Below are 18,021 nucleotides of genomic sequence, written 5' to 3' on the forward strand. Positions count from 1 at the left end.
CAACATAATTAAGGATCCCCACCATACCGAGGTGGCCTGGCAAGACAGGGCGAGGGCTGTGGAGCAGAAGCGGCAGTCTGAAGAGAGAGAAGTCAATTATTGACAGAGGCCATAAAATTCAAAATATGGGACTGAGTGTCCCGTTGTTGACTTAACTCTTGCTGAAGAGACGCCAACTGAGTAGCGTTACCAGGGTCGGTAGACTGTAACGTCGCGAGACGAGACTCCGTGTTCTTGAGAAAGGACATGATTCTATTCTGGTTCTCCCGCAAAAAAAGTAACTCCTTTTGAGTGGCAGAGGCACCAGCGGGGTCCATGGCCTGGTTATACTGTTATTCTGTAAGAATCAGGCTGCACTCAGATGTCACCCGAGTGCAGTCCTATTTAAGTGTGACGATTCAAAGAGGGAAAATGGAGAGTGGACCCTCTAGACCGCGACGACGAACCCCTCATGGACGAGCTGACCAGATAGACCGCCCCTATACAGGGAGAGTTAGGGGCAGGCCCGTGAGGGACTATCGCCACGGAAGCTGGAAGACCAGGACAGGAGAAGACCAAGAAGAGGCGGAGATAGTAGGACCACAGGATAGGTGAGTACTGCAGAGAAACAGGACTGATGGGTAAAACAGGACTGATGGGTAAAACAGGACTGATGGGTAAACTGCAGCAGTACAGGGACTGACGGAGGAACTGAGGGAACGCAGAGGCTAGCAGGATACAGGAAAGACAGGATAAACCCAAAGTCAGAGGGAAAACAAACTTCACAGAGACTAAGAGCGGCCAGGAACACCTGAAGGAACAAATGATAACCAGGCACAGAGGGACGGCAGGAAGCAGTTTAAATACCTAAAGGCAGGGTAGCACTTCCGGGTAACAGACCTCCAGAACCATAGAGAGGACAATAAGGAGGACCAACTTCCAGGTACTAGTCCTCCAGGACCATAGAGGAGACGAAGAGGAGCGCCAACAGAAGATCAGAAGTGCACACGCGCAGCACTGAACCTGGTATGCGCGCGCGCACGAGAAGCAGAGGCCGGGAGCGAGCGAGGAGGCGACAGCAGCGGTATGATAGGATTGGGTGACAGAGTGGACCCCTCAAAGTTTAACCACTTATGTCCCCCATACACATTAGACGACGTAAGCCAAACCCACCAATTATGGCTGTCTCCGCTGACAACCTAATGTGTGTGGGGTATGTCATGGTTCTCAATGGCAAGAGAACATAGTAAAGCATACAAAAAGGACTAGCTCTTGGAAGATGGGAACTCGAGCTGACTGTGAGCTAAACCTACCGCACAACTAACAGTGGCCGGGTAGCGTGCCTACGTTTTATCCCTAGACGCCCAGCACCAGCCAGAGAACTGACTGACCCTAGCAGAGGAAAATACAGACCTGGCTTACCTCTAGAGAAATTTTCCCCAAAAGGCAGACAGTAGCCCCCACATATATTGTCGGTGATTTCAGAGGAAATTGACATACGAAGTATGAAGATAGGTTTAGCAAATTGAGGTCCGCTTACTAGATAGTAGGAAGACAGAAAAGGGAACTTCACAGTCAGCTGAAAACCCTTTCAAAACACCATCCTGAAATTACTTTAAGACTCTAATATCAACTCATGACACCAGAGTGGCAATTTCAGCTCACAAGAGCTTCCAGCCTCAGAAATAATCAATCACAGAGAACTGGAACAAAAATGCAAAACAAACTTAGGACTACAAGTCCAACTTAGCTGATAGTAGTCTAGGAGCAGGAACATGCAACAGAAAGGCTTCTGGTAACATTGTTGGCCGGCATAGAAATGACTGAGGAGCAAGGTTAAATAGAAAACTCCCACATCCTGATGGAAACAGGTGAACAGAGGAGATGAAGCACACAAGTGCAGTACCACCAGAAACCACCGGGGGAGCCCAGAAACCAAATTCACAACAGTACCCCCCCTCAAGGAGGGGGCACCGAACCCTCACCAGAACCACCAGGGCGATCAGGATGAGCCCTATGAAAGGCACGGACCAAATCGGAGGCATGAACATCAGAGGCTGTCACCCAAGAGTTATCCTCCTGACCGTAGCCCTTCCACTTGACCAGATACTGAAGTCTCCGTCTGGAAACACGGGAGTCCAAGATCTTCTCGACTACGTACTCCAACTCACCCTCAACCAACACCGGAGCAGGAGGCTCAACGGAAGGCACAACCGGTACCTCATACCTGCGCAACAATGACCGATGGAAGACATTATGAATAGAAAAAGATGCAGGGAGGTCCAAACGAAAGGACACAGGGTTAAGAATCTCCAATATCTTGTACGGGCCGATGAACCGAGGCTTAAACTTAGGAGAAGAAACCTTCATAGGGACAAAACGAGAAGATAACCACACCAAGTCCCCAACACAAAGACGAGGACCAACACGACGACGGCGGTTGGCAAAATGCTGAGTCTTCTCCTGGGACAACTTCAAATTGTCCACCACATGCCCCCAAATCTGATGCAACCTCTCCACCACAGCATCCACTCCAGGACAATCCGAAGACTCCACCTGACCGGAAGAGAAACGAGGATGAAACCCCGAATTACAGAAGAAAGGAGAAACCAAGGTGGCAGAACTAGCCCGATTATTGAGGGCAAACTCCGCCAAGGGCAAAAAGGCAACCCAATCATCCTGATCCACAGACACAAAACACCTCAAATAAGTCTCCAAGGTCTGATTAGTTCGCTCGGTCTGGCCATTAGTCTGAGGGTGGAAAGCAGACGAAAAAGACAAATCAATGCCCATCCTAGCACAGAACGCTCGCCAAAATCTAGACACGAATTGGGTTCCCCTGTCAGAAACGATATTCTCCGGAATACCATGCAAGCGCACCACATTTTGAAAAAACAGAGGAACCAGCTCGGATGAGGAAGGCAATTTAGGCAAGGGAACCAAATGGACCATCTTAGAGAAACGGTCACACACCACCCAGATGACAGACATCTTCTGAGAAACAGGGAGATCAGAAATAAAATCCATGGAGATGTGAGTCCAAGGCCTCTTCGGAATAGGCAAGGATAACAACAATCCACTAGCCCGAGAACAACAAGGCTTGGCCCGAGCACAAACATCACAAGACTGCACAAAACCTCGCACATCTCGTGACAGGGAAGGCCACCAGAAGGACCTAGCCACCAAATCCCTGGTACCAAAGATTCCAGGATGACCTGCTAACGCAGAAGAATGGACCTCCGAGATGACTCTACTGGTCCAATCATCAGGAACAAACAATCTACCAGGCGGGCAACGATCAGGTCTATCCGCCTGAAACTCCTGCAAGACCCGTCGCAAATCTGGGGAAACAGCAGATAATATCACTCCATCCTTAAGGATACCTGTAGGTTCAGAATTACCAGGGGAATCAGGCTCAAAACTCCTAGAAAGGGCATCCGCCTTCACATTTTTAGAACCCGGTAGGTAAGAAACCACAAAATTAAATCGAGAGAAAAATAACGACCAGTGCGCCTGTCTAGGATTCAGGCGCCTGGCGGACTCAAGATAAATTAAATTCTTGTGGCCGGCCAAACTGTCATGGTTCTCAATGGCAAGAGAACATAGTAAAGCATACAAAAAGGACTTGCTCTTGGAAGATGGGAACTCGAGCTGACTGTGAGCTAAACCTACCGCACAACTAACAGTGGCCGGGTAGCGTGCCTACGTTTTATCCCTAGACGCCCAGCGCCAGCCGGAGAACTGACTGACCCTAGCAGAGGAAAATACAGACCTGGCTTACCTCTAGAGAAATTTTCCCCAAAAGGCAGACAGTAGCCCCGACATATATTGTCGGTGATTTCAGAGGAAATTGACATACGAAGTATGAAGATAGGTTTAGCAAATTGAGGTCCGCTTACTAGATAGTAGGAAGACAGAAAAGGGAACTTCACAGTCAGCTGAAAACCCTTTCAAAACACCATCCTGAAATTACTTTAAGACTCTAATATCAACTCATGACACCAGAGTGGCAATTTCAGCTCACAAGAGCTTACAGCCTCAGAAATAATCAATCACAGAGAACTGGAACAAAAATGCAAAACAAACTTAGGACTACAAGTCCAACTTAGCTGATAGTAGTCTAGGAGCAGGAACATGCAACAGAAAGGCTTCTGGTAACATTGTTGGCCGGCATAGAAATGACTGAGGAGCAAGGTTAAATAGAAAACTCCCACATCCTGATGGAAACAGGTGAACAGAGGAGATGAAGCACACAAGTGCAGTACCACCAGAAACCACCGGGGGAGCCCAGAAACCAAATTCACAACAGGGGTACTGTCGACTGTCCATAATACAGTAAGTATCCATCAAATTTCAAGAAGAGCAAAAGGATCAACAGTCTGAAATCGGATAAGCCACCGCTAGAGGAGTCTGGCAGATGCTGCCTCGTATAGAACACGACTGTTCAAAAAGGGGCAAATCGTGGGTAGAAAAGGACCACTAGTGTACTTAGACATTGCGTCTAGGGCAGCATGACATGTAAATTCAGCCTAACTGATTTTTTTTTTAACGTTTGTAAATCACCAGCTGGATGATTCACTTCTATGAAAAATGTCTTATTTTTCCTTACTTTTTCCCAGATATTAGAATAAGCACATATTTTTCATAATGATTTAGAATATAAAGGTTATGTAATATGAGTATATTGTTTTACTATGATTTAACATAAATCATTTCGCTAGGCTTTAGATAATATCTCTCTAACAATGTTCACTTTCAAGGTTAGAGGCACGACCTGTCAGGTAAGAATGAGCCTCTGCATTCATAGTCCCGGTGCTCAGAGTTCATTGTATATAACTGCACGGAAGTTGAATATTAACTAATATATCTACCGTTACATCTAATAGTAAATGCATTAGCAAATATTATATACTGTATATATTATATTACTATTTACATTTTATACAACCTTCATCTGCACAGGACATTGTCAGCGATTTAAAACTATTCACACTATTTTATCTTACCCATGACTCAAAGAGTTAAGCGTTTTTTCAAAAATCCCTTCTCCGCCCCTCCACCTTATTATGATTCTATACAATACAGCTAGTTGTAAGAAAAGGAGGGGGAGGAGAGTCAAGACCAAGTGCAAAGTTTGTTCCTGTGCATACAGAAATAGTTTTCAGACTAGTCAATATTGGAATCTGTGGACATTCCGCAGGATCCCGAAATCTCGCTATCCAGGGAAGTCACCTATTATCTTAGGTAGTAAAATATGTCTTAGAAATACTATATAGTATAAGAACCTTAATGCAGGCATGTCAAACTCAGGGTACCCCGAGGGCCACATGAGTAACAAGAGGTTGTGGCGAGGGCCGCACACAGCAGCTAATGTCACACACGTATTGTAACAGCAGTCATGAAAACAAGATATGAAGCAGTAATATGTAACAGCAACATATATTTGCAGTGCGCAACAGCAACTAATATATTTAACAAAAATACAGCAATTAAAAACTAAACATTTATTTGCTATCATTTTTTTCAATCATTAGTGTTTTGTCCTGAGGCTTGACACCTCTTTGTGCTAACAATTGTTGGTATATCAGGCTGAAATGACAACGCAGTGCCTACTTTGATCAAAGATGATAAGTGGTGATCATTCAGCCTTGTTCTCTGAGAAGATTTTGTATGGGGGTGTCTGTGTCAGACTGGAGGAGCAGATCCTCTTGTATTATGGGGGTCCGTATATTTCTGGAGGTGGAGGATCAGATCCTGGTACTTCCATCTCCAGAAATATAGGGACCCCCATAATACAAGAGGATCTGCTCCTCCAGTCTGACACAGACATCCCCCATAGTACAAGGATCTGCTCCTCCAGTTCTACACACCCTCCCCCTATGCAGCAGGCAGGTTTCAGAGTCAGACTTCAGCTCCACCCGGTCCCCGTGGCCGCGGTCTGGAGCACGCCACTTACCACCGGCACCGACGACGTCACCTGGACTCTCCAACCACAAACTGAACACACAGCGAGTGCGAGTGAGACAGTGACGACGACTCACCGGCGCTGCGGCGCAACGACCGTGAGTGACGACGAATGAACTGAAGCAGCCTGTCACACGCTCAGTGACGTCAGCCGCTGCTGGCGCTTCCCTGATGCGGAAGTGCCAGCGGCGGTCAGTGCCTCTCAGCGGTTGTCAGGGCCCAGGGCGCACGCAGGGACAGGACTCCTCTTGTTGTCACTCTCACTAGTCACAACAAGCAAGCGAACCAGGCCGGCGCCCGGCGGACGGGTACTAGTAGCGCAGCAGCACGGGGGGGATTATCTCACTGGTCTGTCTGTCTGTGGGGGCGGACAAAGTTTGAGACTTTTATGCGGGCCGCAGATATGCCTGTAAAGGGCCGCATGCAGCCCGCGGGACGCGTGTTTGACATGCCTGCCTTAATGCATCCTCTATATTAGCTGCATCATGGATTGCCATCTGTTAATGATGTAATATATGAATGATGATGTAGGTGTAGGATATTATTCATGTAGGATGTTTTAATATTTCAGTTAATCTTCTGCACATCTATTGAGTATAACTTCATATGTTATAATGCTCCTTGCACAGGGCTGTGATTTGGTGTATGTAGTGCCAAGTGTAGTGTCAGATGCCACTTGTCAACACAACTTACTGTGGAAAAGACATTCTTGATCAGGATGTGATTTGCCCTTGGCATGAAATATATAATAATAGATATGTTACACTGTACAAAGAGCCTTACAGGTGTATTGGATGTAGGCCAACATATTTGGATAGCAGCAATAAATTACTTGGCACTCAGGAGATCTTTTTGCAAGAAAAGGAAATTCGTTTATTCAGTGCATCCAGTTCAAAGTTTAAATGTTTTCGGTCTAATCATAAGACCTTCATCAGAAAGGTTTGTTTGAATACTGGAAAACACAAGATACATGTGTGGGCCCACTACGGTGCCAATTTCAGAGGAGGTCCAGGAGGCAACGGACGCCTTGGAGTGCCTGGAGATATGGGAAATAAGCGCTGGGGAGAGGCGAAGCATACGCAGGGGTAATAGCGCTGTAACCTCCGTAATGGTCGGTGCCGTGCTGCAGGGACCGCGGTGTAACCGGAACTGCAATAACAGCTAATAATCGTCTTTTATAAGACCTGATCAGGCCGGCACAGGTCTCTGAAGTTATCTTGGCCCACTCCTCCATGCAGATCTTCTCCAAGTTATCTAGGTTCTTTGGGTGTCTCATGTGGACTTTAATCTTGAGCTCCTTCCACAAGTTTTCAATTGGGTTAAGGTCAGGAGACTGACTAGGCCACTGCAACACCTTGATTTTTTGCCTCTTGAACCAGGCCTTGGTTTTCTTGGCTGTGTGCTTTGGGTCGTTGTCTTGTTGGAAGATGAATTGACGACCCATCTTAAGATCCTTGATGGAGGAGTGGAGGTTCTTGGCCAAAATCTCCAGGTAGGCCGTGCTATCCATCTTCCCATGGATGCGAACCAGATGGCCAGGCCCCTTGGCTGAGAAACAGCCCCACAGCATGATGCTGCCACCACCATGCTTGACTGGGGGGATGGTATTCTTGGGGTCGTATGCAGTGCCATCCAGTCTCCAAACGTCACGTGTGTGGTTGGCACCAAAGATCTCGATCTTGGTCTCATCAGACCAGAGAACCTTGAACCAGTCAGTCTCAGAGTCCTCCAAGTGATCATGAGCAAACTGTAGACGAGCCTTGACATGACGCTTTCAAAGTAAAGGTACCTTACGGGCTCGTCTGGAACGGAGACCATTGCGGTGGAGTACGTTACTTATGGTATTGACTGAAACCAATGTCCCCACTGCCATGAGATCTTCCCGGAGCTCCTTCCTTGTTGTCCTTTGGTTAGCCTTGACTCTTCGGACAAGCCTGGCCTTGGCACGGGAGGAAACTTTCAAAGGCTGTCCAAGCCGTGGAAGGCTAACAGTAGTTCCATAAGCCTTCCACTTCCGGATGATGCTCCCAACAGTGGAGACAGGTAGGCCCAACTCCTTGGAAAGGGTTTTGTACCCCATGCCAGCCTTGTGACCCTCCACGATCTTGTCTCTGATGGCATTGGAATGCTCCTTTGTCTTTCCCATGTTGACCATGTTTGAGTGCTGTTCACAAGTTTGGGGAGGGTCTTAAATAGTCAGAAAAGGCTGGAAAAAGAGATAATTAATCCAAACATGTGAAGCTCATTGTTCTTTGTGCCTGAACTACTTCTTAATACTTTAGGGGAACCAAACAGAATTCTGGGGAGTTGAGGGGTTGAATAATAAATGACCCTCTGAAAAAACTTTTCACAATTTAAAAAAAAAATAAACAAAGAAATAACATTCTTTTTTGCTGCAGTGCATTTCACACTCCCAGGCTGATCTACAGTCCAAATGTCACAATGCCAAGTTAATTCCAAATGTGTAAACCTGCTAAATCTGCAGGGGGTTGAATACTACTTGTAGGCACTGTATATATATATATATATATATATATATATATATATATATATATATATATATATATATATATATATATATACACTTTATATACTGTAATTATAAGAGCTATTAAAGGGAAACTTCACCTTTCATACTCCAGCTAATTCTCTGCTTATGTCTGTTTAGCATCTAAAATGGTTGTGTCAAAATCATGGACTATGGTGAGACACTTTGAAGGTGTTCCTAAAGTGGAGGACTTCAAATTAATCGAAAAGGAGTTGCCCCCACTTAAAGATGGAGGTAAGGTTCATATTTGAAACAACATATCATGTGTATTAGCTATTTCCCAGCTTAGTTAAAGCTGGGAAATAGCTAACTTTGAAGAAGAGAAGATATTTAAAGAGCTTGTTCACTACTTTAATACTGATGACTTATCCTCAGGATAGGCAATCAATGTCTAATCGGTGGGGGTGCGTCACCCGGCACCCCCGCCAACCAACTGCTCCCAGTGTGTTGTCGGACGGAACTGCTCAGTTAGAGAGCTGCACAGCTGACAGTATAGTGTCCATGGCTGGGTACTGCACATCTGCCTCCTATTGACTTGAATAGGGGGTAAATGTGCAGCACCAAACCACAGCCACTACACAGTAGACGGAGATGTGCTGCGCAGCACTGTAACTGGTCAGTTTCGGCTGCTGCCAACACTGAGAACAGCTGTTGCACTCCCACCTATCAGACATTGGTGATTATCCAATGGATAGGTTTAACATTGGTTAAAATAGTCGATAACCTCTTTTATTAGTTTTACTAATAATACAAAGAGAAATGTTGGTTTTCTCAAAAAAAGTTGTATATAGTGCTTTAGATATTCTTCCGTATTAACTCATCAGGGTTTCTGATCTCTTCTTGCTGTCCTTCAAGATATCCTTCATTACTATTTAACCCCTTTTTGGCATAGGACGTACTATTCCGTCCATGTGACCTGGGACTTAATCACCATGGACTAAATAGTACGTACAATGCGATCAGTCATGCTCCTGGGTATAAGCTGATTCTCACAGCTGACACCCGGGCCTAAGTGCCAGGAGCGGTCACGGATCCCTCCCGGCACTTTAACCCCCAGAACACCGCGATCAAACATGATCGCAGCGTTCTGGAGCCGGCAGAGAGGCTGACAGCACCTCTGCCTTTGGTTCGGAGACCCCGCGGCATAACATGGGGTCCCGATCGCTCCCATGGTAACCCGATATCGTCATGATGACATCCGGGCTACCAGAGCTGAGAGACTTGCTGTCATGCGCAGTGCATGTCAGGAAGTCTCTGAGGTCAGTGTGCACAGAGTGCAGCACAGACAGCTACTATAGCATGCAGATCTGCATGCCATATAAGCGATCATCCTGCATAAAATGAGTGTCCCATAGTGGGACACAGTGTGAAAGTTAGAATGAATTTAAAAAAAATGTAATAGTTGTAAAAATATTTTAAAAAATTATAAAAATAATAAAAAATCAATATTTATTCTATCAATAAATAAATTTTTGAATTAATAAAACATCTAAGCAATTAAAGTACACATATTTAGTATCACCGCATCCGTAACGACCCGACCTATAAAACTGTCCCAATAGTTAACCTCTTTAAAGAACCATTAAAAAAAAAAACAAGGTAAAAAACAATGCTTTATCATCATACCGCCAAACATAAACTGGAATAACACGCAATAAAAAATTGGATATAAATAAAAGTGGTACCGCTGAAAACGTCAACTTGTCCTGCAAAAACAAGCCACAATATAGCTCCATTACCAGAAAAATAAAAAAGTTATGGCTCTCAGAATAAAGCGATGCAAAAATAATTATTTTTTATATAAAATAGTTTTTCTTGTATAAAAGCACCAAAACATAAAAAAAGATATAAATGAGGTATCGCTGTCATCATACTGATCCAAAGAATAAAACTGCTTTATCAATTTTACCACACACGGAACGGTATAAACGCCCCCTCAAAAGAAATTCATGAATTGCTGTTTTTTGTTCATTCTGCCTCACAAAAATCAGAATAAAAAGTGATCAAAAAATTTCATGTGCCCGAAAATGGTACCAATAAAACGTCAACTCGTCTCGCAAAAAACAAGACCTCACATGACTCTGTGGGCCAAAATATGGATAAATTATAGCTCTCATAACGTGGTGATGCAAAAACTATTTTTTGCAATAAAAAGCGTCTTTTAGTGTGTGACGGCTGCCAAACATAAAAATCCGCTATAAAAATCCACTATAAATAGTAAATCAAACCCCCCTTTATCACCGCCTTAGCTAGGGAAAAATGATAAAATAAAAAAATCTATTTCCATTTTCCCATTTTGGTTATTGTTAGGGTTGGGGTTGTGATTAGAGTTAGGGGTGTGTTCGAGTTAGGGGTGTGGTTAGGGTTATGGTTAGGTATGGGATTAGGGTTAGGGGTGTGTTGGGGTTAGGGTTGGAAATAGATTTGGGGGATTTCCACTGCTTAGGCACATCAGGGGCTCTCCAAATGCGTCATGGCTAGTGTTGAGCATTCCGATACTGCAAATATCGGGTAGCGGCCGATATTTGCTGTATCGGAATTCCGATACCGAGTTCCGATATTTTTGTGATATCAGAAATCGGAATCGGAAGTGTGCGGTGCGTATGGTTCCCAGGGTCTGGAGGAGAGGAGACTATCCTTCAGGCCCTGGGATCCATATTCATGTAAAAAATAAATAATAAAAATAAAAAATATTGATACACTCACCCCTCCTAGAAGCCTGGCTGTCACCGCTGCAAGAGTCTGCCTCCGTTCCTAAGAATTGCAGAGCGTGAAGGACCTTCGATGACGTCGCGGCTTGTGATTGGTCGCGTGAGCGGTCACATGAGCGGTCACGCGACCAATCACAAGCCGCGACGTCATCGAAGGTCCTTCACTCTGCATTCTTAGGAACGGAGGCAGACGCTTGGACCGGTGAGAACGGGGCCGTCGGAAGGGTGAGTATATCAATATTTTTTATTTTTATTCTTTATTTTATACATGAATATGGATCCCAGGGCCTGAAGGAGAGTTTCCTCTCCTTCAGACCCTGGGAACCATTCCGATATTTTGTGTCCCATTGATATGCATTGGTATCGGGTATTGGTATCGGCGATATCCGATATTTTTTGGATATCGGCCGATCCAATCCGATACCGATACCTTTGCATATCGGAAGGTATCGCTCAACACTAGTCATGGCATCTGATCTCAATTGCAGCCAATTCTGCGCTGAAAAAGTAAAACTGTTCTTTCCTTTCCGAGCTCTGCCATGCGCACAAACAGTGGTTTACCCCCACACATGGGGTATCTGCGTACTCAGGAAAAATTGGACAACAACTTTTGCAGTCCAATTTCTCCTGTTACCCTTGTGAAAACAAACATTTGGGGGCTTTAAATCATTTTTGTGGGAAAAAAATGATTTTTTATTTTCACGGCTCTGCGTTATAAACTGTAGTGAAACATTTGGGGGGTTCTAAGTTTTCACAACACATCTAGATAAGATCCTTGGGGGTCTAGTTTCCAATATGGGGTCACTTGTGGGGGTTTTGTACTGTTTAGGCACATTATTGGCTCTGCAAATGCAACATGACGCTCACAGACCATTTCATCAAAGTTTGCATTCCAAAACGCCACTACTTCCCTTCCGAGCCCCGACGTGTGCCCAATCAGTAGTTTTCTCCAACATATGGGATATCAGCTTACTCAGGACAAATTGGAAAACAACTTTTAGGGTCCAATTTCTCCTGTTACCCTTGGGAAAAAAAAAATTGGTGGCGAAAATATCATTTTTTTTAAAAAATATGATTTTTTATTTTTACAGCTCTACATTATAAACTTCTGTGAAGCACTTGGGGGTTTAAAGTGCTCACCACACATCTAGATTAGTTCCTTTGGGGGTATACTTTCCAAAATAGTGTCACTTGTCGGGGGTTTCCACTGTTTAGGCACATCAAGGGCTCTCCAAACACAACATGGCGTCCTATCTCAATTCTAGCCAATTTTGCATTGCAAAGTCAAGAGGCGCTCCTTCCCTTCCGAGCTCTGTCATGCGCCCAAACAGTGATTTACCCCCACGTGTAGGGTATTGGCGTACTCAGTACAAATTGCGAAACAACTTTTCGGGTCCAATTTCTCCTGTTACCCTTGGGAAAATAAAAAATTGGGGGCGAAAATATCATTTTTGTGAAAAAAATACTGTTTGATTTTTTATTTTTACGGCTCTACATTATAAACTTCTGTGAAGCACTTGGGAGTTCAAAGTGCTCACCACACATCTAGATAAGTTCCTTACAGGGTCTACTTTCCAAAATGGTGTCAGTTGTGGGGGGTTTCTAATGTTTAGGCACATCAGGGGCTCTCCAAACGCGACATGGCGTCCTATCTCAATTCCAGCCAATTTTCCATTGAAAAGTCAAATGGCGCTCCTTCCCTTCCGAGCTCTGCCATGCGCCCAAACAGTGGTTTACCCCCACATATGGGGTATCGTCATACTCAGGACATCCTTTACAACAACTTTTGTGTTCCAAGTTCTCCTGTTACCCTTGATAAAATAAAACAAATTGGATCTGAATTAAATAAAAAAAAAAAAAATTAAACGTTCATTTTTTTAAACATTCCAAAAATTCCTGTGAAGCACGTGAAGGATTAATAAACAGCTTGAATGTGGTTTTGAACATCTTGTGGGGTGCAGTTTTTAGAATGGTGTCACTTGGGTATTTTCTATCATGTAGACCCCTCAAAGTGACTTTAAATGTGATGTGGTCCCTAAAAAAAAGTGTTATAAAAATGAAAAATCGCTGGTCAACTTTTAACCCTAATAACTTCCTAAAAAAAAAAAAGAAATTGGTTCCAAGATTGTGCTGATGTAAAGTATATATGTGGGAAATGTTACTTATTAAGTATTTTGTGTGACATACAGTATCTCTGTGATTTAAGGGCATGAAAATTAAAATTTGGAAAATTGTGAAATTTTCAAAATTTTTGCCAAATTTCCACTTTTTCACAAATAAACATATCAAAGAAATTTTACAACTATCATGAAGTACAATATGTCACGAGAAAACAGCATCAGAATCTCTGGGATCCGTTGAAGCGTTCCAGAGTTATGCCCTCATAAAGGGACAGTGGTCAGAATTGTAAAAATTGGCCTGGTCATTAACATGCAAACTACCCTTGGGGGTAAAGGGGTTAATCAACTTCCCTGAGTATTTGATGAGCATAAAGGTGCAGGACTAGATACAATTTCAGAACTTAAAGGGAACCTGTCACTTCCCAAATGTTATTAATCCACAGATATGGGTTTAATCTGCCAGTTAATAGCGTTCTAAAGCAATAAGGCCTTAGCAGTGAAAGCCCAGCTACTGGACCTTTCACTCATAGAGGCACAACCGATGCAGCTTCAGTGTCCACTCAGTACATGGTGAGCGGCAGCTGTAACCGCGCCTCCGGGACTGACTGACAGCCGTCTCTGTCTTCCATCAGCACTCTTCAGACTGTTTGGGACATATCGAAGAATGATTTTCAGGAAATAAAAAGTGAGTGCTACCATGAGTCCTGTATCATGCTAACATTAAAGCATCTTGAAACCATTCATGTGTGTAGTTGCTTTTCATCCAAAGGAGTGGGCTTACTGATAATTTTGCCTAAGAATTCTGCCATGAATAAATAATCTACATCCTTCAAAAGCAACTTCACGCAATGGTCCTGGATCAATTATTTGGTGATGAACAATGCGTTTTCTAGCACAATAGAGCACTATGTCAAAAGGCAATATTGACCCAGTGCACACAGTGACCCATTGAGAATCTGTGGTCAACCCTCAAAAAACCGGAGGACAAACAAAAATACATTGGGATGGATGCCATGCACTGATTATACAAGAACGGATTGTCATCAGTCAGGATTTGGCCAGAAGTTGATATCCAGCATCTTAGGGAGAATTGCAGAAGTCTTCAAAAATAAGTATCAACACTGTAAATATTGAGACTTTGCATAGACATGATGTTTTTGTCTATAAAATTGAAAAAACTTAAAATGCCTATAATTGTACTCCTAGAACCATAGGAACATGTGACTAAGGACACGGGCAGACATTGAGTTTTTGGTGACTTTTTTACTTCAGTATTAGAGGTGAGCAAGTGGCGAGCAATAGTGCTCGCCACTATTCGTTACTCGCCCGAGTATCGGGGTACTCTGGGTACTCAACGAACAGTGAGCATTTCCGGGATTATTCAGCGGTAACTGCAGTCTCCACCCCGCGTTTTTGGCAGACTTTAGAGACCCAATCACGGTGCAGGGATTGTCTGCCAGGCCATGAAATGCCGCAGCCATCTTTGTTGTGGTCGTGCAGTGATTGGCTGGGCCGTACAGCATCATCCCGAGTATGAGACCAGGCGCCGCCCTGCTCGCCGCATTCTGTTCCTGTTTCAGCGAGAGTAGGGAGAGCTGCTGCCGAGATAGGGTCAGAATCGTGGTTTTTAGAGGTAGTGTAGGTCTGCAACTCTTACATCCACAACTCCTAGGAAACCAACAGTCCTTTTTAGGGCTAATTCCTGGGTCCCGATATTGCAGCGCTAGGCAGGCAGGGCACAGCATATCCACATCAGTGCAAGGCCTGCAGGCACTGTATGTGCGTCCATTGCTCCCACTGCATACCTCCAAAAGCTCCATAACTGCCTGCTGCTGCAGCTTATTTACTGTCTATATACCTTTTTTTTTTCCAGAAATTCCACCCCCCCCCCAAAAAAAAAAGTATACAGTCTGTTCTGTCAGACTGAGGCCTGTTGAAAAGTGATAGTTTGTCAGGCATACGTAGCATAGTTGTGTGTGCTACCCTTGTGTCCCTTTTTTTGGGGGGTGTTTTAAATTCACCGAAAAGGACCTCATATATCTCTGGGCTCCAAGTTTGGTCATTGGAGGCCGGTGTACTTAGTTTTTTGGCTGTGTGATACTCAAATTCTATACAGCGCTATTTAGGGCCAAAAAAATGTGAAAGGCCACAGATTTGCCAGTGTGGTATTTCTGTTACAGCCGTCATATCTTTGCTCCAAGTTTTGCCATTGGAGGCCGGTGTACTTACTTTGTGGCTGTGTGATACTCAAATTCTATACAGCGCTATTTAGGGCCAAAAAAAATTTGAAAGGTCACAGATTTGCCAGTGTGGTATTTCTGTTACAGCTGTCATTTATCTCTGCTCAGGGCGGGACTGGCCATCTGGCAAATGCCAGAAGGGCCTGTCTGGTTGTGGGCTGCCTTGTCTGCTACATTGTTAACAGAATTGGTGTTCTCCAGATACCCATACTGTTAAGAGTTGTGATGGAGCACAAAGTTACCCCAGCCGGCCACTGGTATCATTAGAAATATTGGTCTTGTAGTAAATCTTCCTTTCCTCCATCCAGAATAATATTAGTGATATATCCCATCTGGTTCATGGGGACGGGGACAACATGGGCCTGTGTGATTTCAAATGCCAGGGCTGAATTTCAGCCCCAGTCGGTACATGGCCACTACACACCGACTCACCCCCCCCCCACCAGAGCCGCCACCGCATTCAACTATACCTGCGTCTATGACGCCGATACAGTTGAATGCAATGATGGAGGAGAGAGCATCTGCTGACGCCTACTCTCCCATCATTCCACGCTCCACCTCTGACACTGCGGGTGTGCGCACACTCACTGTGTGACAGGCAATGCAGAGGCAGCCGCCGAGACAGGAGCAGGAAGCAATGCGGGCACGAGGAGAGGTGAAGAGTGTTTTTTTTTAATGGACTGTGGGACCATTCTCGGGGGGGAGGAGAGATGTTGGCTGTGCTGTATACTACTACGTGGGCTATGCTGTATACTGCTAAGTTGGCTGCGCTTTACACTACTATGTGGTCTGTGCTGTATACTGCTAAGTGGGCTATGCTGTGTACTGCTCCATGGGCTGTGCTGTATACTGCTAAGTGGGCTGTGCTGTATACTGCTACGTGGGCTGTGCTGTACATTGCTACGTGGGCTGTGCTGTATACTACTGTGTGCGCTGTGCTTTATACTACTATGTGGGCTGTGCTGTATACTACTGTGTGGGCTGTTCTGTATACTACTACGTGGGCTGTGTTATCTGCTATGCGGGTTGTGCTATATACTATGCGGGTTGTGCTATATACTATGCAGGCTTTGCTATATACTATGGGGGTATATTATATTCTATGGGGGAGGCTGTGTTATATACTATGTGGCTGTGTTATATACTATTGTGGAGGTATATTATATTCTATGGGGGAGGCTGTGTTATGTACTATGGGGGTATATTATATTCTATGGGGGAGGATGTGTTATATACTATGGGGGGCTGCATTATATTTTATGGGGGCTACATTATATATTATGAGGAGGTGGGCTGTATTATATTCTATGGGGGGCTGTATTAGATTTTATGAGGGATGATTGCATCATACTCTTTGATGGGGCTGCATTATATTCTGTTGGGAGGTGGGCTGTATTCTATTCTATTCGGGTATACATTATTCTATGGGGGGCTGTATTATATTTATATTCTTTGAGGGGTGATTACATCATACTCTATGGGGGGCTGCATTAAACTATGAAGGGGGCTGCATTATACTCTATGGGGTGGCTGCATTATACTCTGGGGTGGCTGCATTATATTCTGTAGGGTGGTGGCTGCATTATACTATATGTGGGCTGCATTATACTGTATTGAGGACTATGTGGAATACGTTATACTATATGAAGAATTATGGGGTGCATTATACTATGGGAAGTGAATTGTATTATATGGAGCACTATGAGGCGTGTATTATGCTATATGGAGGACTGAGCAGTGTATTATAATATATGGAGGACTATAGGGAGTGTATTATACTATATGCAGGACTGTGGTGCACATTATAATATATGGAGGACTATGGGGTGTATTTTACTAATCAAGTAAAATGCTGCATATTCAGATTGTTGTATACAAACAAACGGAGCAGAAATATCCACAACAACATAGTTGTATATAAAAGCAAAAAGTTTATTCAATACAACTCATAAACATCAATATATATATGTACACATACTGCCGCAAGTGCTGTAAGCACTCCGCAGATACAGAGAGGTAACACAAAAGGGAAAGAATGGTAGCCAAACACGAGGAGGGAAAACACAAGGTACTGTGTCCCTTAGACCCCCTTACATCCGTAGGGTACCCAGCCCAAGACCATCATACTAACATACAGGGTCCTTCGGTATTCCCTTCTCACAACCAGTAAGAAACTGGTGCAGAGAAAAATAAATAAATAGTATTTTCAGTCAGGCTTACCCATAGTGAAATCTTGAAGAGGGTTCCCTTTCCTAGTGTGGCTCCCCTGGACGCGCGTTTCGCGTTGTCGCTTTCTCAACAGGGTTAGTGTGTGTAACCGTTCTCATGCTGTTAAAATACTAAAATGACCGGAAATGACGCCGGCAAATCGGCGCATGCGCAGTGGCATCCGGATCGCGTCATCGGCTGGGTCATCATAGCAGGGTGGGCGTAAGGGGGAAAAACCTCCCATAGACGTC

The 18,021-nt window shown here is 44.3% G+C and overlaps 2 protein-coding genes across 4 annotated transcripts in view; both read left to right on the plus strand.

The window, feature by feature from the left end:
- Positions 1 to 18,021, plus strand: part of LOC143764528 (prostaglandin reductase 1-like) — a 374,831-nt gene that overhangs the window by 206,880 nt on the left and 149,930 nt on the right. The gene's annotated exons all lie outside the window — the stretch shown is intronic.
- The window catches only part of LOC143764511 (prostaglandin reductase 1-like), a 162,876-nt gene continuing 149,930 nt past the window's right edge, over positions 5,076 to 18,021 (plus strand). Inside the window, exons 1-2 of one of the 3 annotated variants that reach the window (XM_077250146.1) lie at positions 5,076 to 5,200; positions 8,610 to 8,725. In XM_077250146.1, the coding sequence (XP_077106261.1) occupies positions 8,620 to 8,725 (106 nt within the window). In that variant the 5' untranslated portion in view covers positions 5,076 to 5,200; positions 8,610 to 8,619. Of the gene's footprint in view, positions 5,201 to 8,609; positions 8,726 to 18,021 lie in introns of those variants that run through there. The other 2 variants (XM_077250139.1, XM_077250155.1) reach the window with 2 other exon arrangements.

Source organism: Ranitomeya variabilis, chromosome 1, assembly GCF_051348905.1.
Source record: "Ranitomeya variabilis isolate aRanVar5 chromosome 1, aRanVar5.hap1, whole genome shotgun sequence".
NCBI classification, from domain to species: domain Eukaryota; kingdom Metazoa; phylum Chordata; class Amphibia; order Anura; family Dendrobatidae; genus Ranitomeya; species Ranitomeya variabilis.